Source organism: Lycorma delicatula, chromosome 4 (genome assembly GCF_047948215.1).
Source record: "Lycorma delicatula isolate Av1 chromosome 4, ASM4794821v1, whole genome shotgun sequence".
NCBI classification, from domain to species: domain Eukaryota; kingdom Metazoa; phylum Arthropoda; class Insecta; order Hemiptera; family Fulgoridae; genus Lycorma; species Lycorma delicatula.
The window spans coordinates 73,911,472-73,935,418 of NC_134458.1; the positions used below are offsets into that span (position 1 = coordinate 73,911,472).

The 23,947-nt window shown below is 29.2% G+C and overlaps 1 protein-coding gene across 1 annotated transcript in view; it reads right to left on the reverse strand.

The window, feature by feature from the left end:
* Rab35 (RAS oncogene family member Rab35) overlaps nucleotides 1-19,608 on the reverse strand; it is a 56,524-nt gene extending 36,916 nt beyond the window's left edge. Inside the window, exon 1 of the mRNA XM_075363346.1 lies at nucleotides 19,404-19,608. Within this exon, the coding sequence (XP_075219461.1) occupies nucleotides 19,404-19,455 (52 nt within the window). The 5' untranslated portion in view covers nucleotides 19,456-19,608. The remainder of the gene's footprint in view (nucleotides 1-19,403) is intronic.
* Nucleotides 19,609-23,947: the final 4,339 nt, after the last annotated feature.

The following is a 23,947-nucleotide window of genomic DNA, read 5'->3' on the forward strand; positions in this document are numbered from 1 at the left end:
ATACATACTTGTGATGGAAATTTATTTAAAGATGAAATCTCATTTTGTGTGCCAACAAAAGTATAAGGAGAAATTTAAAAAGAAAGCACCAGTGAAAAATGTTATTCAGTAATTAAAAAATCTTGTGAAAGACCAGAAATATACCCAACACAGGTCAGTTTTAATGACGCAGGTTGTACAGGACATTAAAGTGGAAGTTACAAGAACTCCTCATAAATCTTTGCAGAGACTAAGCCAAGAAAAGAACATTTCACTAGAAACAGCCCACACTGCAGCGAGGAGAATGCTGAAATGTTATCCATATTAAATGTAGGTTTTCCATGAGCTAACTAATGCTGATTATGCTAAAAGGGTTCACTACTATCAATGGTTCAAGAACTTCATTAGAGGCAAGATTGGAATTTTAGATCAAGTGTTTTTCACAAATGAAGTGTGGTTTCACCTTGGTGGGTATGTTAATAGTTAGAACTACTGGACCTGGGGTACTGAAAACCTGCACATTTTCTTTGAATCTCCCCATAATCCATGAAAAATAGGCATACGGTATGCGGTTGCAAGGCAACAACAGGATAGTTGTTTTTTTGAAAAAAAAAAAAAGGATGCTGTCTATCAAGAAATTATCCAGCAGTTCATAGCCCTACTGCAAGAGGATGAACGTAACTGCTGGTTGCATCAGGACAGTGCCGCTGGCCATACAGCTTGCTCTATTATGAGGATGCTGCAGAATTTTTTTCAGTGGAAGAATCATTTCTAAAGGATTGTGGCCACGATGATCACCTGATCTGACTACTCCTGACTTCTTTTGGTGGATTTTCTTAAAAGAAATTTTTTATAAAAGCAATCCACATACCCTGCAAAAATTGAGGACAAACATTACTGATGCCATCCCAGAAACAGACAGGGTACAGCTAACAAGGGTAGCCAGGAACATGTCAAACATGTTGACAAATGCAGAGAAGTGGACGGATATAATTTTCAACACCTTCTGTAAATTATGTACATGTTTGCCAATAAACTATTATTTATACACCAAACTAAGGGATGGGGCCTCTTTAAGCTGAACACTCTGTATTGGGAAAGACAAGGTGGTTTTAAATATAACAGAAAAATGAGTTTTAAAACATAAACAAATGATATGAAATGTAAAGTTGATAATTATACACATTCCATTAAAAATAAATGAATATTTCAACAATCAGAATCATGTATCTCTTAGGATTCTAGCTAATTTAAAGTCTTATTACATCTTCCTAGAATTATCTACGTACCATTCATATACCTAACATTAATCAATTTTCAGACTATTACTTGAATTTGTATTCACATCAACAAAAGCCATTTCATACACGTACTGCAAGCATGATTACAATACATGAAAAGCAATTTACAGTTTCTGACTAACTAGCTTCTAGGATTGTCATAAAAATAACAATTTTCATAAAACAATGAAAATTCAAGACATGCTAAAAAATCATTCTGACTGGATGATTGTTGTTTGTTATGGAAAGATTAATTATTAACGTATTAGTGAGTATATTGTGTGTAGTAACACAATTGTTTAGATCAGAATATCTGTTATTTTCAATTTAAGGAAGACAAAATGTTTACATCATATATGTAGTTTATTCAAAAATTTTCCTCCTACAGTAGTTATTATTTAAGTTTTAAAAAATAACTTCGTCAATCATTTTAAACAGACATCAAAATATCATCCTGACTTCAAAAACTATTTTTTTTTTTTTTTAATGTTTAATGTTTTTTCTACCTAAACAAAGGGACAGACCCACAATTGAATTTCTTTTGTGTCATCCATAGAGAAGAAATTTAAAGTAGGCATGTTTGTAAAATCACATATTAAAACAGATACTTGAAACATTAAAAGACACTCTTTTTGCATTTTGTACCGAGCAAGAAACAAAGATGGCAACAAAATTATGAGATTAGGTACTTGAAAGTAAAGTTACTCATATTCTGTAAAGTGTAAAGTATGAAGTGCAAGGTATATTGATCTATGCTAAACAGTTACTGAAATAAAATAACTAAGATTTTACTCAAAAACTATACACATAAAGTAAAAATAAACAGCTAAATGTACATTTTGATTGTTAAACAATCATCATCACTAGTTACAACAGAATGGTAAAAAAATAGCTACAAATAAAAATTAAAAAAAAAACAATGAAAAATGTACTTAAAACTGCAATAAAAAAATTACCTCTTCATTAAAAATAAGTAAAAAATACAACCTAACTTTTTGCAATATAAGTAAAGATCAAAATATTAACTTATATATTAACAATATCGCCTACATTACCCTAGTTCCACCTGACAAAACTCCGAAAAACAAAGTAGTATGAAAGTTAAAATAAACTTTATATAGATATAACTAATCATTCATCCGAAACTAGAATTAAAGAACATATAAATGCTATTAATAATAAAAAATATGTAAAAAAAAAATGTTTAAAACACCAGTCTTAAATTAAACACACTAAAAGGTAAAAAATAATTTTAGGATGGTACCTCAGAATGGATTTGACAACAAGCTTTGATGGTGATATGTAAGATTATGTGAAAGTCATGGCTTCAAAACAAAAATTTGATGTTTTTGCCAATTTTTTCACATGCATGATGAATGGCCTAACGAGTGGGGTGCAAAGATTTGTACTTTGACATCAGCACCCCACTCTTTAGGCCATTCATCACAGATATTACAAAATTGGTAAAAACATAAAATTTTTAATTTGAGGCTATAACTTTCACATACTCTTACATATCACCATCAAAGCTTGTTATCAAATCCATTCTGAGAAACTGCCCTAAAATTATTTTTTATCCTTTGGTGCATTTAATTTAAGAGTGGTGTTTTAAATTTTTTTTTACATATTTCTTATTTTCTACTTTCTTTGTGCATTTAATGTGAGTGGTTTTTAAAAAGTTTTTTATATATTTTTTTATTTTCTAATTTTTAGTCTTTTTTTTATTTTAAATTACTTTTTTGAACCTTTTTGATGTTTTTATTTGCAACTTTAAGGTGATTTTTATCTTAGTTTGTAATCTAAGTGGGAAAAATGCACAGTTCTCACTTATGATTGAAGAGGAGTAATGACTTTTATTTACTAGCTCATAAGTATCATGAATCATCAGACATAAATACTGAATGTAACAGTTATATGAAATTTGAATTTTTGTCTAAGCTGTAGAAAAAATACTTTCGTTCTATTTAATCAATTGAAACAGTATCACAAACATGAATAATTCTTTCAGTAAGAAAATATGCATGTAAATGAGGTTGCATAAGTTTAAGGGGCATTTTTTTCACTTAGTTGATTAAAGTTAATTAACACATCTTAGAGACTTGAAAATGTTGCTAAAATGTGATCATCAGGAACAAACCTGTACGCAAAATTAAGGAGCGAATGGAAAAAAAGAAGTGTTTCAAAATTTGTCTGAAAGGTTCCATACCATGAATCTCACATACATACTCCAACTTGCATATATATAGTCCAAGACCAAGTTAATATGAAGGTGGTAAGAATACTGCTAAATCTAATTTTGGCAAACACTGTATTTATCAGAGACAAACCTGGATAACTTTTTTAAATATTAAAGTTTTTGAACAGTAATTTTAATACAATAAATTCGGAAAAGTACCTTATATAAAGACAAGCATTAAATAAAAGTAAACATTAAATGACCAAAAAATTTCAGTTTAAATAAACCTATCAATACTTTAAAATCCATTAAACAGAACTTTTTTTGTCATAAGGAAATTTTTTTAATTTTGAAGATAATGCTGTTTATTTTATTTTTTATATATAATTTATTTCATCACTTATTTGAAGTATTCTGAAAAAAGACATAAATCTTAAGTATGAATTAATATTGTACATTCCTAATGATGGTGTAAATACCCAAAATACAAGACTTGGTCTTTTATTACAGGTTTGTTTTGTAAGAAGTGGTTTTAAATTATTATTAATATTCTTATACTAATTATATCAACTGATTACAGCTATATTTATAAAATAGTTTTCACCAATGCCATTCTATACATATACTGTCAATCATCCCATTGCAAATTAAATAAAATTTAATGAAAAATAAGACTACAAGTTTTTAAAAGTAAAAAAAAATTTAAGTTTTAGCAAATGTAAACATTCTAAAAACAATTCATAAAAATGTAACACTATTAAAATTACGATAACAGTATGCATGACTGTAAAAGCAGGAGATAAAACTGAGCATGATGGCTCCAAAGCACAAAAAAATAAATTCCTTATCCTATTTTTGATGAAGTCAAGGCAAAACTGAATGCCAGTAACTTTATCATACTGCTTCTGCTCTTAAAAACATATGTATATATTTTAATACAATTCTTTCTTCGTATGAAAGCTTCACTGATCAGCAAAACAAAAAGCTCATTATTTAATGAATAACATCTTTTTTATGAATATTAATAGATTACCAGAATTAATCACCAGATCTTACAATTAAACCGATATGCTTTTAAAATATGTGCATCTGTTTCATTTCACTGCAAGTGTCAATTCCACTCCAATTTCAATAATACAATAAACATTTTCAATATTATTCTTTTAATACATATTGTTAAAAAAATTATTATAACTGATCCACACACAGTAATTTAAAATAGAAATTAACTTATTTTTAATGTTGTTTACAATAAATGTATTTATTAGCTATTAAATTAAAATGTATTATTAATAATAATTTATTGATTATTAAAATATTACGAGATTAACATTTTCATAAATCTATAAAAAAATGTTGTTGTAAAAAGTATTGATGTATAATATTTGTATGTTATTCTGTAGTAGATTAAAATATGACAAATAATTTATTTTACTTGTACCCTGGTTATACTGAATGCTACTCTATTTCACTAACTTGTTTAGGTTAGGTAAAAAGCATACCAACAGTCTAGAAACACACCATAACCGAAGATCAGAAGGAATAAAAACATACATAGAAAAAAAGATTCAATTAAAATTGACTAAATATCAATATTAATTTATTTATATCATTAATATGTTACTTAAATACAGTATGGAATTATTCAGCAGCATCTATTTTTTAACATATTACCTGTGTCGAGTATTCAATGGACACGTACACTGATTTGGGGAGATTAACATTAAAATAACTTATGTTGTATTAACCCTTTTGCTCTCAGAAATTTTTTTTACAAGCATGTCCCAAAAATCCCAGGTATTTGTTCTTGGCTATGTGCCAGAAATCCCAGCCTGTTCTTACAAATTTGGAGAACATTTTTAATACTTCACAACTTACTATTTATGAACAAAATTCAATTTTTTTTGTAGGTAATAAATTACTCTAGAATATACTGAAAATAGAATTTTGATGGACATGCACAAGAAAAGAGTATATACTAAAAAAATTGACTTACCAAAAAAAAAAAAACTATTTAATTTTTATTTTTCTTCAAAATTGCAAAATTTAAAAAAAATTCTTTGAGTCAATTCATACACAGTAGAAGAAAGTACACAAAAAACTGAACACTTTCACAAGTTTCATGACTTTGTTGCAATAAACAACAAAGTTATTAATTTTCAAAGTTTTTCGGCAAAAGAAAGTAATTTGAAGCACATTCAAATTACTATAAAGAATTGAACTTTAACTCAAAAACTAATAACAATATGTCTTAAATCATCTTAACTTAGCTGTCACAAGTTGCTTCGTGAACATTTTTTATTAGAAAATAACTTTATAGAAAACATATACAAAAAAAAAATCAAAGTGAAATTTGCAAACAAAAGGAGTTTAGTTAGCATTTATGTTCTGGAATGCAAATAAGGTGTAATCCCTTTTCCACAAATTGTTTAGGCCTACCCACGTCCCCCCTTCCAACATTCAATTCATCATCTTAGTGTTCTTCATTATGAGCCATGGGGTTTCTACTTTCTTTGATATCAAGCCATTCATTAGCTAGTTCATTTACTGAAGTAACAATGAATTTTAGTCTGTTCACTAGTTTACTTGTATTACATTTATAAAAAAAATATATATAAATATTCAATACCATCCTAGACAGAAGGTCAAATGTAATTTTTTTTTTCCAGAACTTGGCTTTTTCTGTTATATTTGTAACTATGTATCACTTGGTAATGCCCATCTACACCACTCATAAAATCATTGTACTTTCTAGTAATTGTTGGTTTTTTGGTAATGTGAACTTTGTTTCCCCTTTTCTTTACCATCTGCTCATCTCCAGCGACAGAATTTGTGGACAACAATATGAAAGATTTTTTTGAGGCTTTCTTTGTTTATAGTCTAGTAACAGCAATTCTTTTTTCTTCCTATATCTTCTTTCACCAACAGAGTAGTCCTTTGCTTTTACATCAGTAGGAATACCTTTTCTATTAGATCTCAAGGTGCCTATCAAAAAAGTTAGTTTTCCATACAATTCCTTTGCCAATTTTATTGAAGTACAGAAATTATCAACAAAAATATGATAACCCTTACTCAAGTACCATCCCAATTCCATAAGTTTTATTACAACCATATGGTCTAGTCCCTTTTCCTTTACCATTTCCATCAGAGCCTTCTGTCCCCCCCACTAAACAAAAAAAATGCAAACAATAATGCATAACAGGATTACAGAGAGCAAAATATTGTAATGTTTAGATATGCGGTTCATATGCTATATCAGTGGGAGGAACCATGCACACGGGTCATAATTTTGTTCTCTTAGTTTTGGCATGTTAGTTGTGTCTACCAGATGGAAAAAATGTAATATATCTTGAAACCCGTTTCTGGTAAACAGTTGCCTGCACCCAACTACACAACTGGTTAGGATCTGTCCACCAATAGCTAGCTATTGTAGGTTTTCTGTTTAGCCCCATGTTTATCAGTACACATATGAATGCGTGCATTTCAGAAACTGTTACATGCTGCCAACTGCATAAACTGTCATCAGGTTTTCTGTTCAAATTTAAGAAATTTGTTACCTTTTCTGCATAAAAATTAGTGCATTTTACAAACATTTTCATTATACACTGGGTAAAACATAATCTAAAGTAGGCAGTAACTGGTGAATCTCAGGGTGGACAATGGCTTCACTCCAGTTAACTCTTCAAACAAAAATGTGTGAGCAAACCTAGAATCATTGGTTTCATCAACATTTTCCCAACCAACAACACTCTCCTCATCAGAGGAATTGTTTTGGTTGTCATTATTTACATCTCTACAACTCCCTTAGGCCTACATATACATAGAGTTTCTTCAGTTGAATTGCCATTGCTATCACTAGATGACAGTAAATGATCATTAACCTACTTACATCTAATGGGAACTTAATATCTGAAGGTTCAAGATCATCCGATGGGTCATAATATGGATCATTATCTGTATCATCCACAAACAAAGAAGACTCATCCTCATTTTCAATCTCTGAATCATCACTGGAATGTTCTTCACTTGAAAAAACACACTTCAACAACTGTTTTTATAGTGTTCTCACTTAGAGGAGAAGAGTTCTTTTCATTTTATAAAAACTCAATGAAAAACAATCATACAACACACATTGGTAACCACAAATAAACAAATAAAACTAACCTTAGCACAGACACAGCCTAACCAAACAAAGCTCACTATTGCTGTCAGCTGACAGCCAACTTCTACAGCCATTAGATTTCGTTTACGTTACAAACAACGCGTACTATACTAAACACAAATAATGAAGTAATCAAAAAAATAGTTTCTTTTAGAACATTTTGATGTTAATATACTACTGGTTTAAGTTTGTTTTGATATTGAAAAAAAGTTTTTTCTGAATGTCTGTATATACAAACACTGGGATTTTTGTGTCATATTTTGCACATCTATAAATACAGACATGCAAATCTTTAAGACATATTTTCAATATCCATATATAAGGACGCTGGAAATGAAAGTGTTAATATACAGAACATATTTTGCCAGTTAAGGAATTAACAACTCCTTATGTTTAGTATGTGTGCGTCAGATAACTTATCATAAACTCAAGTTTGTTCACGTTTTTCTTTATATATTTTAACTTCATATGTTGACATACTTAACACTACAAGCTGTATTCCAATTTTGAGTGTGAATCCTTTTTAAAAACCATTTTTTCAGCTTTTTGCAACTGAAAAGTTAAAATATTTTATTTTTTCACTATTTATAAACCAATATTAAAGATACACTACACATGTCACAAGTAAATGTTTATGAAAACTCATTTCAGAAGGCCATGGCAAAACACATTAAAAGAATGTTATTACTAATAAAATAACATGGTTAACATACAGGTTGCAGAATAAAGGAAAAAGAAAAATCAGATTTATTCCACTTCAACTGCATTTTTGCGAGTATAACAAAAACACAAGTATTTTTACAACAGAACCAAGATATGGTTTGAACTGGAGCATGAAATGTTAGAATTTTAAGTAAGAATATATTGGGTTAGGAGTCCTGGTTGCAGGAGTCCTGCATCTTAAGAATAATGAATAAAAAAACTATGAACAAACATAATTACAAGCAACACTACAAAAGAGTTATGTTGGTCAGAACTGATTCAAGCCCAAGCCTACAAAATGCACATTTACTAGTAGCAAATCTTCACAGCACAACACATGAACTTGGAAAAGGAATATGAAAAAATAGATCAAACACACAAATGGAATGAAAATCCAATACTAATGAGGTACTGGAAAGTCATAGTAAGAGAAAGAAAATGGAAATAAATGAGCAGTATAAGTTAGGTCAAGGGAACAGTAAAGGATCTGGATTACCAGAATTTTGTACAAAAATTTTGTTTGGTAGAAAAACTGCTCAATGTGTTTACTATAACATTACATTGCACCCTACAATATTCACCAGCAGCTTTCCTGTATTAGTATGTCCAACTTTTGTGGTAGAACTAAAGTACTACCCAATAACAGCAAACAACCTACTCAAAAATTATAAAAGAAGACAGGTGTGGATGAAGCCAGAATATACAAGATGTAAGACAACACAATGTGGTTAAGCAGAGATTTTGAAACCAAATTATGAGCAATTAAATCAACCCAGACATATAAACAACTTGTTATCATAATTCAGTATTAATGAAATCACAGTTAAAGTTTCAAAATCTGAAGAAAGAACAATAAAATATGTTACCACAACTCTCTACATGTAAAACTCAACTGTAAAACAATGTAAATGCAATATTAATTAGTGCAAGTTAAATAAAACTTCATACCTAATTTTTGAACTAAATTTCTGTTCATTTTTAATGCAGAATTTTGATTTTAATGTTATACTCTATAAAAAAATATGTATTGTATGAGGCTCAGCAGATAAATGTTCCACATATATGCGTAGCATTGGGATGAAAAGAGATACTGGAATGAAATAAAAAATGAATAAAAGTACAATACCTTAGTTACAAAATGCAGTATTTATTTTTCAATGTAATCTCCATTTACACTGATAAACTTCTCCCAACATGTGACAAGTTTTTGCATTCTCTCACTGAAAAATTCTGACAACATTTCTCAGATCTACGTAGCTGCAGCTTCCTTCACCTCATTGTCAGTGGTGTAATGAATACCTCTGAGACCCCTCTTGAGATGAGGGAAGTGGAAATCGCATGGAGCCAAATCTGGCAAGTATGGCAGATGCGGAATAGGCTCAAACTTCAGCTTGCAGAGAGCCATCAGAGAATCACATGGTACCCATTGTGCACAGATTTTACAGTAACCCAATTACTTGATAATATGGCCTACTCATTCTTTAGATATGCCTAACTGAATAGCAATGCATTGCTGGGTGATTCCCCAGTCACTTTGAAGCAAATCATCCACCTCCTTTTGATGTTTCTTGTCGGTCACAGAAACTGGTCATCTATTGTAACGTGTGTCTTCAATTGTCGCTTTGCCAGCTTCACATTTGTGAAATTTCAATGTCCACCTATCCACAGTACTGCTGTTAACAGTTTTACTACTGTAAACTGCTTTTAAATGATGAAAAATAGTCATAAGATTCACATTTTCTGCTATTAAAAATTTCATCACTGTGCTGTTGTTATAACTGTGTTGATATATCTGCTACATTTTAACTGCAACTGAAAACAAACTGATAAACAGATTTCAACAAATTATCACAGGTTTGTAGAGGGGGATTTTAGCTATCATATGCTCCCATGCCCAACTTGATAGTACCTTTTGTCTTCATGTAGCATGCCAGTATGCAAAATTTATCAACCGAGCCTCGTACAAGCTTTAGAATGTTGTTCAGTTAAAATGCATATTAAAATAAAAATATAGTTTCTTAAATAACTTTTTCTGCTTAAATTTATAACAATCTACAAATAAATGTATTATCATTATTAGTTCTCATCAGGTATATTGTGTTCTACTATTGTATACCAACTTCTAAAGCCAATCTAAAATATTTTCCAAGGAGTGAGGGTGGAGAATGCCAAGTAAATGAATAATATTAATTTATAATTATTCAATTAGTGAATATTTTAAGGAGCTAGTAAAGATTGCTAAAGCAAAGGTCTAATGTATAATTATGATAAAATATAGTAGAGTTTGGATAATTTATCATGCTGGGGGTATTGAATAAGTTTTGAACTGGAGAAAATGTCAAATTTAAAAATAAAATAACAAAGACTGATATTTCAAAAAAGGTATAATGCATAAAAAAGATAATAATGCATATCACAGCAATAATAATAAATATATAGACAAACCTGTATATAACAAACCTCGATATTATGAAATCTCAATTTTACAAATTTTTTACTGCACCTGACATTTTAATAAAACTACGTATCAATTTACCTCTATTTAATGTACTCATAATTCTTTATAATAAAATGGTGACATACTCCATATTAACATAATACAGTATGTAGTAACTTACACAAATTTTTACAATTTTTTTTAAAAAATGACATTAAATTTTGTACTCTGGACACCTGTGTAAGTTTAAGGTAGTTATTCTTTTGATTTCCGTACCTAAATTGTACCCGTATACAAACACAAAGTATTCGTGACAACAGTCAAGAGTGACAGGTTATTTTTATTGAACTGGTAAAGCGAAACTTCCCAAGATTCTCTTATAACCTGTTAACAATAAAATTCTAACAAAAGATTTATACAAAAATTTTGCAGTTACTGTCTGCCTATACATTAAAGTAGCAGAATTTCCTGAAATCTATTAACTAACGCAGAGCACTAAAATTACTGGGCAAACTATTACTCATTTATCTAGTCAAGATAATTATCTACAGTACGCAAACATAATAAATAGAATTCTTAGAAAACATTTAACACATACTCCCTCTATTGTTCAGTGTAAACATACTGTTCAACAATAATTTTTCCTGGGATTAATTCAGTTGGTCTCTGCCTTTGGATTATGTTATTCACATTATGCAGTGCTGTACCTGTTTCTTTAGTGTGCTGTATACAATGTCAAAATGGAAGTGCCTTAGTATTTCGGAAAAAATTAGCATTATACACAAAGGTGTTAAAACAAAAGAAATCGTGTAAAAATCTGGACTCTCACCAAAAGTTCACTGTCAACAATTTTAAAAAATCAGAATGTGATACTACAAGAACTAGACCAGTGTAAAGAAAATCTAGTGAGAAAAAATTAAAAGATAGCACGTATGATATCGATGAAGTCATTTTGAAACAGATGACAGTTATGCAAAAAAAAAGTTTCCACTATCCAGGACATTAATTTAAAAAAAAGCCCTGGAATTTGGAGCCGCATTAGGATACAAGAATTTCCAGGCCAGCAATGGGTGATTAGAGAAGTTTAAAAAAGACATCATTTTCATAAAGTAATTTCTGGAGAAAGTGCAAGTGCCAGCATAAGTGACTGTTAAACTTGGAGGCAGACTGTGTTGTAACCGATTTTAGAAGCATATCCGCAAAAAGACATTTTTAGCGTGGAAGAGACAAGTCTAATTTTCAAATGTTTGCCCAAGAAAACGTTATCTTTTAAAAATGATCCAAGCTTTGGTGGTAAACAAAGTAAACTAAGAATTATGGTGTTAGCGACTGTAAACATGCTAGGGACTGAAATACTTAAAATATTAGGTAATCAGCAAAAATAAAACTCGGCATTGTTTTCAAGGAGTTTTACTCCATTGTTTTTGTAAAGCTGATTTCAGTACCACCATGAAAGAATGAAATGAAGGAGATGATATGATACTAGTACAGTTTAAGTCACTGGGAACTGGAAATGTCAGTAACAAAGTTACACTGGAAGATTTTATCACTGCTGATGAACAGGTTACCGTTTCTGGCTTTCCAGACGATGGTGACATACTTCACAGTGTTAGTAAGTCCTCTGAACCAGTAGAAGATGGTGATGATGAAAATTGCGAAGACCAGCAGGAGGATAGAAAACCTGCCGATGACAAGGTTTTACAGTCATTTTCAACAATTAGGCTTGGACTACAGCTTAAGAATGAAGTACCTGACAGTATTTTTGAGTATGTAAATAAATTTTTGAACATTTTCTCTGTTTGAATAAGGTGCTATTCAAACAGAGAAAACAACAGAAAATTACTCACTTTTTCAAATAATAAATTAAAACTATATTAAAAATTATATACTGTAAATATTACCAATGAATATATATAAAAAACTAAAGAATGCATTAATTAGGATTAGTGTTATTTTAATAAATTTAAAAAAGTTAGTGTATTCATTTTTTGTGTTATCGCTGTGAAAAACTTACGGGCTCGAAATAAAAATGTAGTGTGTTAACCTACAACTGAGTACAACAAGCTTTTAAGTATAGCCTACATCCATTCTAAAGTACGAGGTAAGTCCTTACCTTAGATACATACTTTTAAACACTATGTATAATGTATTAGATTAATATGTAATGCATGACATAAAAAAATACATTTACATTTTTTTTTCCCAAAGCACTATTAAGAAAAATAACTACTTAATTTTAATTTATCATAAAACGTTTGTAAAAATAATTAGACCGGGAATTCTTGTTACCTCAATATAACAAAAACCTCTATTTAAATAATTTTTCCTGGGATTCTCGATTTCGTTAGGTAGAGGTTCAACTATATTAATTTTTGTTTTATGGTAACTTAATTTTCCTACACTTTATTAATCTTTCACGCTTGTCATTACTAAAGAGTTACAACAAATCATATATAGCTGTATTAAAATCTTGGGTTCTAATTAAATTACATACACTCTTAAACTAACTAGAACATGTTTATGAACCAGTCATACAGAGATGACACTGCTAATTAATCAATCGTTAATTAATTAGTTTCTTTCAAATTATTAAATTCAGTTTATTGACTGGTTTAAGTTACAATAATGCATATATTCATTCTTTTCTTATCTCTGTCGATAAATTAATTAAATTTCAGCCAAAATAGATCTGATAACTTATTAATATTAGTTAAAATAATAGGGTTTATATATCTATACCCAGGTATGTAACAGAGATTTTAAATAAATGTAATAATCAATGAATTAGATCTGCAGCACAAAAGTCTGTCCCAAGACAATATTTTACATGAAAAAAATTAACTGTTATATAAACTAATCATTACAGAAAATATCATTGATGTAATGAATATCTATTTATATTTTCATTTTTGTAGTGTAAATCATTGTTTTGACTTGGAAAGAAACAATGTAACTTATACGAGATGCCAGAATTAGGTTAATAAGAATTTTCAATATTATATAAATGATAAAATTAGGATAATTAAATTTCTAGTAAACATAATTTTACGTAATTTAGAACATATTTTGTACACATCAATCTGATGCTGAATAACTGAATAACAGTTATTCTAATACATCAATATTTTTATAATGAGATAGATCCTACAATGAATTTAGTATAACACTACAATCCTTGTTTTATCTTTTACTATAATATAAGCAGAAATAACTCAAATTCAAGCTCACGGTCTAGTTATAGGTAACAAAACTATATACCACTTGGCTGTGGTTATGACTGACAAACATAATTTCATATTCCTTTGTCCAGTTCATTGTAGTAGCTAGAAAATAACTGACCGTTTGTCTTCACTGTTATCAAATGCTTATACAATAGGGACAAAACCATACATTCTTGTAAGGACTGCCTGTTTACATCTACAGCATCACACCCTGAGACAATTACAGTAGTTCTGCGAAAAGAAATACTTCATTTATTTTCTTTAATAACAAATAACTCACTATTTGATAATCCAGTCACTCTACTTTAAAGCAGATTATTGCATTACTATGGGGTATAAGGTTATAGTTCTATAAAGCTTATAAACCTAACAAACAACCAGACATTTACTTTGACAAAACCATTCTTTTAAATATACATTCATTTATTAAACAAGTTGTCTAGCATGTAATTAATAATTATTAATAAAATTCACTGATTGATTTAAATCACTCTTTTTTGAAAATTCTTATAGACTGTTGATCATTATGGAGTATCAGTTCTTACTTGTACATATAATGATGATAATGCACTGCCTGATATGTTTTGTAACTGATTATGTATCTGTAAAATTGAAAAGCTTTTTATTAACTCATATGTCTTTATTGAGCTTGCTATTTTAGTGTGTTCATAAGTGATTTATGATAATAATAATTATGTATATTTGTTAAAATTCTGTAACATTTCCTGATCTAATTTAATCATTTAATTTTGACTTATTTGCTACATCCTACATCATTATTTTTTTTGGTATTGTATCATTTGTCTTTCCACACATTTTTACCCGCTACACTTTGTTCCGTACTAAACTGTATTTATAAACTTGTATGCTTTAATGCACACAGGCTACCAACCAAGTTCTTATTCTATTAATAATTGTTTTTCTCAGTACAGAGTTTTTGCTTATCAATAAAAATTTTTAATTCAAATAATTTGTTACTACTTTTCAACAAAAAAATTACTACAATCAATAATATAAACATAAATGTTACTATAAACATAAATAATAATTGTTACTTTAACATTATTTTGGACAATAAACTTTAATAAAATAAGATTCATTGCATTAAGTTTTTCAATATATAACTTTTTCAAGGTTAACTACCATATTTTTCTTCAAAAAAGCCTAGTCCTACACAAATCTATTGTAGATATGTTATATTAGTCAAAGTCCTTCTTTCATTTGAGTAGAAATACTTCTATAAAAAATAATTAGTTTGGTCTATGATTTCTGAAACTCTACTGTTTATTAACAGAGTAACTGAAATCAATTACAAGCATGTTAATATTGATATTATATATAAACACACTGCTTAAAAGAGTTTAATTTTATATTATTCTATACATAAACAATTCTCATTTTGTTACACAATATTACTACCTACTAAAATGTCTGCTTTTAAAATATAAAATACATTTATTTATTGTATAATTTTGTTATAACTATTTTACGTAACCATCAATGAAAGTAATTTGTATAGTTATTGTACACATTCATTAATTTTTTAAAAATATGCATAACATATAAAAAAATATTTTAAAAAATTAATCTGAATGTATTTATAACAAGATTATGCTGATGTGAAAAATTACTAACTGTAGACTTCTTCCTAAGGAGCCTACTTAAAATATAAATGATAAAAAGAAAAAACAAATTTACACTTACTTTCAAACATTACAAATTAAAATATACTTAACAATGATAAAATAATTTAAAAATAATATAAAGAAATTCTCAATGTAATTTTCAGAATTTAAGCATGCTATCAATATGTTCAATATCAGATGTTCATTTTATTAGTAAATCAGTAATTTATGAGAAAAAACACCCACAATACAAACAATGATGAATTATTGAATTTCAAATGTACATATTTAGATAAAACGACAAAGTCGTTAAGAAAGTGAATTAAAGCACTGTAATAATAGTAACAATAATAATGAAACTGACAGTAGCATATTTTTAAATATAATTAAGCACATGATCAAAAAGAAAACTGAAGTAACACTAAAACAGTAATAGAAAAATTGGCAAGTCAATAATTGAAACAAAGACAGACATTTTGGAAAATATTAAAAGAGAAAAATGATATTTGGAAAAATAGAAACAAATATAAAATAATTAACAAATTGGATTTCCGAATAAAGCAAGAATCTTGTGAATAGTAATATTCTATATCATAATCTATCTATAATCATTTCATTCTAACATATACAATGTTCAAAGAAGATAGATTTAACATTGAAAAATGTATTAACAGTTTATTGTTTACTTGATAGTGATGATGAAGCAATACTTTAAAAGCTTCAGTCTTGTAAATGTACTAACCTCCCTCTAACATTACTTGAAGGTAACAAAAAAATCTGAAGAAGCCTCAGGAATATTCCATTAGTTAAATAAAGATAATATCCCTTACCCTCCCTCTAGGAATCATGAGTATATTTGGTAAAAAAAGAATACTTGCATGCCTTTGAAAAGCAGACAGTCATATTGTTGGTATTAGCACGATGGGTGTTCAAGGAAGGCTAAACTAAGGAATATGATTTGATGAAAAAGGAATGATATTGGGTCCTGAACAAGATGATAAATTACCTCGAGGAGTAATCATTCTTTTACACTACTCACCTCTTTTCCTTATTCTTGATCCCTTCTCCCTATTATTGGCTCTGTTGACGTAGGTCTGACCCAGCAACATTCTCCATACTCAGAACATCGAATATTAGAATTTGATGAGAAAGACAACACATTCTCAGTGTTATCAAGCATTGGGGAGGGGGGAGTCTGCCTCCAGATCAATTTGTTTCCTTTCTGGTAGCTGCACAATAATCCTAACAGCTGACAAGTCCTTCCAGCAGTTGTTCAGGGTGTCAAATAATTGATAGACTGATACAGCCTGAACAATAAAACTTACTTATGTTAGACACAGAGTATTGTACAGCTGAAAACAATGGAAAACTACAACTGTATTTTCTGTAGAAATGTTTTCCTCATAACTTGATTTTCAACTTCATAATTCAACTTTCTTGCGTAAAATAATCATCCCGATAAGATCTCCAAGCAGGAAAACTAAAGCGGTAGTCATCAAAAAGAATCATGACATCCTTCAAGTCTGCATACAGAATTACAGGATAATTCCCTAACAAAATTAACTAATGGAAAGGTAGTAGTAGAGGACAAATATGTGAGATAATAAATGATAAAGAACTTATTAGAAAACTATTTCAGTCTACAAAAGATTCAAAACTCTAAACTATAATAAATGTAGATGTATATATGCCAACCCTCTCAGCAAAGATGAAGACGATTTAACCAAATATATATAAGGAGATGAACATTTGATAGTAACAGGAAACTAGAATGCCATAGTAAGAAAACAAGAAAAGAAAATAACTGGGGAATATAAGAATAGATTAATAAATCAAAACAGGAAATATCAGAAGAAATTAAAAAAGAAAACAGAAGAAATTCTGAGCTTTCTGAATTTCAACATGGAGTAAACTAATAAATGCAAACATCCTTTTAAAAAATTTAAAAGAAGGTACACACACATGAGACCAGGATATATAGGAAGACATATAAACAAAATAATTAGTTACATAAACTACCTACAAGAGCAGCAGTTATGAATGGTTACTGAATCTAATTTTTATGTAATTTAAGTTGAAGTTTAACTGATTAAAGATAAAATTTGCAAATGGAAAGTCTTAGATTTAAATGATGTTTAATTGGTGTTAAAAGAAACCATATGAAAAAGCCCGAAAATAATATTTTAACAGCTGAAATTTAGTAAAACTTATAATGCAGAAAATTATTTCATAAACTGAAAAATGAAAATAAGAAAAAAAGACAAGATAAATGGTAAGAAAATTAAGGATGACATAAATATTAAAATGTATGAATAAAATTACTAAGTACAGAAGATGATTAAGACAAGCATTTTTACCAGCACAGAAAATTAAATTAATATAAAGGACAAAGAAGGAAATTAGCTGAAAAAGATGTTGTAAGGTAGTAAAGAAAACAATTACTAAGAAGCTATATTACAGAATGAAATATAAAGAAGATTAAAAATGTTGAGAAAATTAAGCTAAAATTAGCAGTATTAGAGATAGATGGTAAATAGTTATTCTGGAAAGAAGAGATAAGTAAAAGTAGTTGGAATATATAAAACAGCTGTACAAATAAAAAAGACTATCCTGTGACTTTTTGGAGTTAAAAAGATTGAAAATCTCAAGTCTGGAAACTATGACACACTTTGTATGACCTATGAGTTATGATATTTTGTAACTATAGTTCAGATACCTCAGATACCAAGAAAAGTGTAATTATATATTCCATATGAAGCAAGAGTATTATTACTAGTTGCTATCTAGTAGTTTTAATAGCTTTATATTATGTCATATATTGTGCATATTTCCTTTATTCTCTGCAATATGATCATTTACATCTAATTGAACAAAATTTTTTTTATTAAAATCAAGATACCCTACATAAAAATGGTGTACCTATTTAAAAAGTGACATAATGTGCCCATGACATATCACTGTTTAAATTGTCACTCAGTTTTTCAAATTTCTTTGAAATAAATAACACTAAACACTACTTTATCACCTAAGTTTTAGACATTTTTCCCCATTATAAGATACTTTTCATTGGAAGAATAAAGAGATTTACAGCACACAGTTACTAGAATACACCTGATGCCCATGTTTGAGAAATGTTCTTTACCATATTTATGATATAGATAAAAGAAAAACATATACATAAGACTTTGTAAATGCACATTAAAGATATTAAAACAAAAAGGAGATAAAGCAAAATAATTAAATCAAGATCTCTTCAAACTTAGCAATTCATTACTTAATTATATGTTTTCCCTGATGAAAAATACAAAGAGATGAACAATGTTGCACACTTTTAATTGCTCTACAGAAAATATAAGCCTAAAATTAAAGGGCATGCAATTATTACTTAAGCTATGATGACCTTTATGACCACAATAATACACTAGTAGAACAGATATTTAAATGAAAATTATTAATGCAAAAATCAACAAACAACTTTTTTATTAATGTTATTCGATAATTTATACAAAACATTATTTTTCAAGCTAGAGTACAATCACTTTAACATAGTGTAATCAAAATACATTACCCCAGGAATTTGTAGCAAATATACCAAGACCATACAGCACAATGAAACAAAATAATGAACTGTTGAAACCTATCAATACACAATAACTCGAATTCCAAGATTAAATTATTCCTTTCAATAGAAACGAAGATGTCACCGATTGACAAAACCTAATAGTAAAATATAAAATGTAATGAAGAAATAGTAGTAAGTAAATATTTAAAGTAAATTTCAATTTATCACGATAACCTAGGATAAAAGTTCGACAACATACCACTGTCTCCAATTATAAGAAGTTTAAACAGATGGTCATATTCTCTAGCCATTACTGTACGATTTAAAAAAGAATGTATACATGAAGTCCAAAAAACTTAATCACAAAATTAATATTAAAGCATAATATCGCAAGTTACAAATTATTTGTACATGATTCACACACAACGAAACATCCTTCTTAGCACAGAGATCAGACGACATATCTACCAACATGTCGTAATTTAGAGAATAAAATTTATTATAAAATAAATTGCAAGATGATTATTTCAATAATATTGCCTTCACCTTCTTCAAAAAATTATACGAAGGAAACTGATATTATAATGAGCTAAAATCGTTTCGTGTTCATTATGGATATTACGCTTATTTATAAATTATTTCTCTACGCCCCGAACACAGCACTACCTATATTAGGTTAGACTTACTTTTTATAAACGAGTTCGCAGTCCTGTCAGTCGAAGTGAAAGTATTAGTAACAAAAATAAGTATTTGTAACTTTCTTATCGTCAACGTTTTACTTTCACGCATAACACGACTCCGGAGCACATTAAAAATTGCTTTCAAGAAAAACGAAACGGCTCGCTTTCAAATTAAATGAAATTATCCTTCCAGAAGACCATTTTGCAGCTAATATGCGCTTCTATCGTGATTGGAATATTAGGTATCACTGATGTTAACCCTGCAACCGTGTTGTATTTTTAATGGCACCAGTCAGACTACTTACGTCCGCTATATCCTTTTCATTCCTTTCCTCTGTGATTCACTCTATATACCTTTCTGTTAGTGCAAGTTTAGTTAATATCTAGAGTGATTGTAGCCTGTGTTCAAAACTGTGTTTACAATTTAACATTAAGATTCAACTGGTACCATTAGTGACCCCACGACAACGTATATGTTCTAATAGCGAGATTTTTGTCATTTTGTTCGAAGTTACTGCTTATTTTGTCTGTCATACGTCATTTTATGTTTTTTTTAAATTAATTATAATGACTCCTTGCTCTCTTAACCAAAACGAGGAAGATCTAAACTGGCTTGATTCCATAAACTGTTTATTTGATGAAGACAATGAAGGCCGTGAAGTGATCGTGAGGATGAAAATGATCCAGAATATAATTCTGAACTTGAAAGTGCCTCTGAACAAGAATTTGACTCACATGATAAGTCTGATTTATAGGACTGCAGTAGTGGTAATTTATTAAAAGTAGAAAAGTGCGGATTTTTATGATCGAAACAGGTTTAAGTGGTCTGCAAATGAATCTGCTCATGATGTGAGAACACCATCTCACATTATTGTTATAAAATTGCCATATCTGAAAGAGAACACAAATTTAGGGAATTCGTACAGTCCATTACAAGCTTGGGAATGTATGTTTACAGAAGACATGTTGGATGAAATCATTCGTCACACTAATAAAAAGATTGCTTCTTATAGATAACGATATTCAAATCAAACATACACAAAATTCAGACACCAACATAACAGAACTTAGAGCATTTCTGCGGCAGTTTTTAAATCAAATAATGAACATTTGGAGTCAGTGTTTGCTGCAGTTGGCACGGGAAGGGATATTTTTCGAGCCACATTATCAGTGAAAAGGGCCTTGATTTTGATTTGTTGCATAAGATCTGATGAAGTGCCACCCGAAGTGAAAGGAAAAAACTGGTACCGCTGCAGCGATATCATGGATCTTTCAGAAAATGGTTGAAAATTCAGTCATGCTGTGAAATAGGTTCTAATGTCTGCATTGATAAAATATTTGTTGGCTTTCGTGGCCATTGTAGGTTCAAGATGTTCGTGGCTAACAAACCTGAAAAATACAGACTCAAAGTTATGATTTTATGCGACGCATACACAAATTATCTTCTAAATGCTTATTTGTGTACCAGAAAAGACAGTGACGCAGTTGGATTAAGTGCAGAATAAAAAAAATTAAAACCAACACAATCTGTTTTACAATTGGCAAAACCAATTGTAAACACAAATGGAATATTACTGCTGATAATTATTTCAGCTCAGTGGAATTGGTTTCCCAAGTTCAAAAACAAAAGTTAACCTATGTAAAAAACAGCTAAGCTAATCTATTAGTTTTTCAACCTAATAGAAAACGTAAAGTAGGTTCAACTTAGTATGGTTTTATAAAATACTGTATACTGATTTCAAATGTTTGTAAAGGAAGTCTGTAATTTTGGTGTTGAGCACGCATCATACTAAAACAACAGATAAACTGGGAAACCAGAGATTATTTCCAATTACAATAGCACCAAAGTTAAGTGAATACTCTTGACCAAAAATGTATCACTTACAATACTAGTAGAAAGACACGACAATGCACTTCTGAAATTTTTTATACCATTCTCAATATACTGGCAACAATATCCATATTTTAGTCATCATTTAAGGATAATAAATATATTAATAGACTCAACTTTTTAAAAACACTGGCAAGGCAGTTAACAGAAGAACCCTATCTCGACAACAGACTCATTAATAGCCGATTTCCAAGAAAACTTAGATTTCTATTATCAAGAATTTTTAAAACTCTATTACCAAAACCCAATAAAAATGAAAAAGTATCAAAAAGAAAAAGATGTGCCATCTGTCCTTGTTCTTCTGAGAAAAAACAAATCAATACTGTGTCAAGTGTGACCGTCCAGTATGCAAAACCTGCCGCTCAGTGGTGTGCTGAAGAGAATTTGTGAAAATGAATTTATTCCTGCAAAATAGTAACTTTTTTATTTTTTTCTGGTGTATTATAATATGAACTTCTTATTTGATAATTAAAATAAAGGAAATATTATTTAAAAAACAATACTAAAATGACATGAAGGTAATTTTGGTGACTTTCATAACTATTTTGTTTAGTTTTATTTATATTTATAAATTTATTCTAAATTTGATTTATGTTTTTTTATAATTGTATCATGTTAATACAAGTAAACCTTAAAAGTTAAAATAGTTTTTTAGATAAATTTTTCTTAGTGGTATCATTAATGACCCCAAACACCGCTCATAACAAAAGAATTCACAACATAGTTCCAGGGTTAATAGGGCTCATATTGAAGTATTTAGGAAACTCCTTTAATATTTCATCAAGTTCTGTAATTTATCTGAGTTATTTATTGAAGCATTGCTTTTGTAAGACAAATTACAAAAGTCCAAACAAACCATCATCAGAGCAGATGGATACCACAACATTCTAATATTATATACTTTATTGCTATACACTTCATTCTAGTGCACAAAGTTTTTTTATATTTGTATTTAAATTGTAAATTTTTAGTATTACATTGTATATTTTTATTAATTTTAATAATTATTATTAATTTTAAAAATAATTTTATTATTATTAATTTAAAATAAAAATTTACAAGTTCATAGCTGAAGTGTTACAGGGATTAATCATGTTTCCTTCCACAATAAAATATTATGAACCACCAAACAATCCTGTAACCAATTAAATCAGCTTGAAGCAAACAAACATGACTACTGAAATTATGGTTTTCATGAAAGGAAATCATTATATAAATCCAGTAATAGTATCATCATGAAAGAAAAAGCTTGTATTTGAAGAGCAATATCTTACCAACCACCTGATGGACAAACATTGTTTTATAACATCTTGTTCTTTTCTTATTATTGTTGAGGGTTTCAGTTTATTTGAATAAAATTTTAAAAGTAAGATATATTAAAACAACCCTGTTTTTGCCTTTTTCTATTTTAAAACATTCTCTGATGTTTGGTTTCAATATGGCAGCCATTAAGAAAAATTATTTCAGCTCTAAATAAAGGTAAGAAATTATTTTCATTGAACTACGAGTTTTAATAATACTCTTATAACACACCTTACAGTTTCATAATTTCAATTAAAAATAAAATAAAAAAGAGCTATAAAGGAAAGGAAAATTTTTCCAATAAAACTACTGATAATCTCAGACACTGGATGAGATCATGAAGTGTTCTTATTTGTTTGCTATTTACATTTTGATTGTTTACATTCTGTGTTAAAATGTGTATGGAACCAGCTGGGCCACAACAATAAGGGAATGATAAGAACTAATTTATTTACAGTCCACTAAAAATTTATGTTAAAAAAAACATTGGTTTGTGTGGAACTACATTTCACACGAGATTTGAGCGTGACAACATTATTGAACTACTAGCTGTAGGGTGTGCCTATGGCACGGTTCCGCAGCTAGGTCCTCCGAGCGGGTTGCCCTGGCAGGCGACGTCTAGGAATGGGATTATTAGGTGTCCAAAATTGATTACCTCTTGAGTAAAAATTTTTTTGAATGATGAAAATTGATCAAGGAAAAGCGAAAAAATAGCAGCAAATCTTTCCAATTAAATTTGGTTTTGATCGGTTTAGGCATCTTTTAAAGATTGCACACTCAACATTTTCATTAAGATTTATAATATCCATATGTAAATTCACTCAATACGAGAGCTGGAAGCTTAAATATAAATTAAATTAATTAATTTATTAGTTATATATTATATCCAGTTTAGGAAACAAATTATCGTAATATGAAACTAACCTTCCT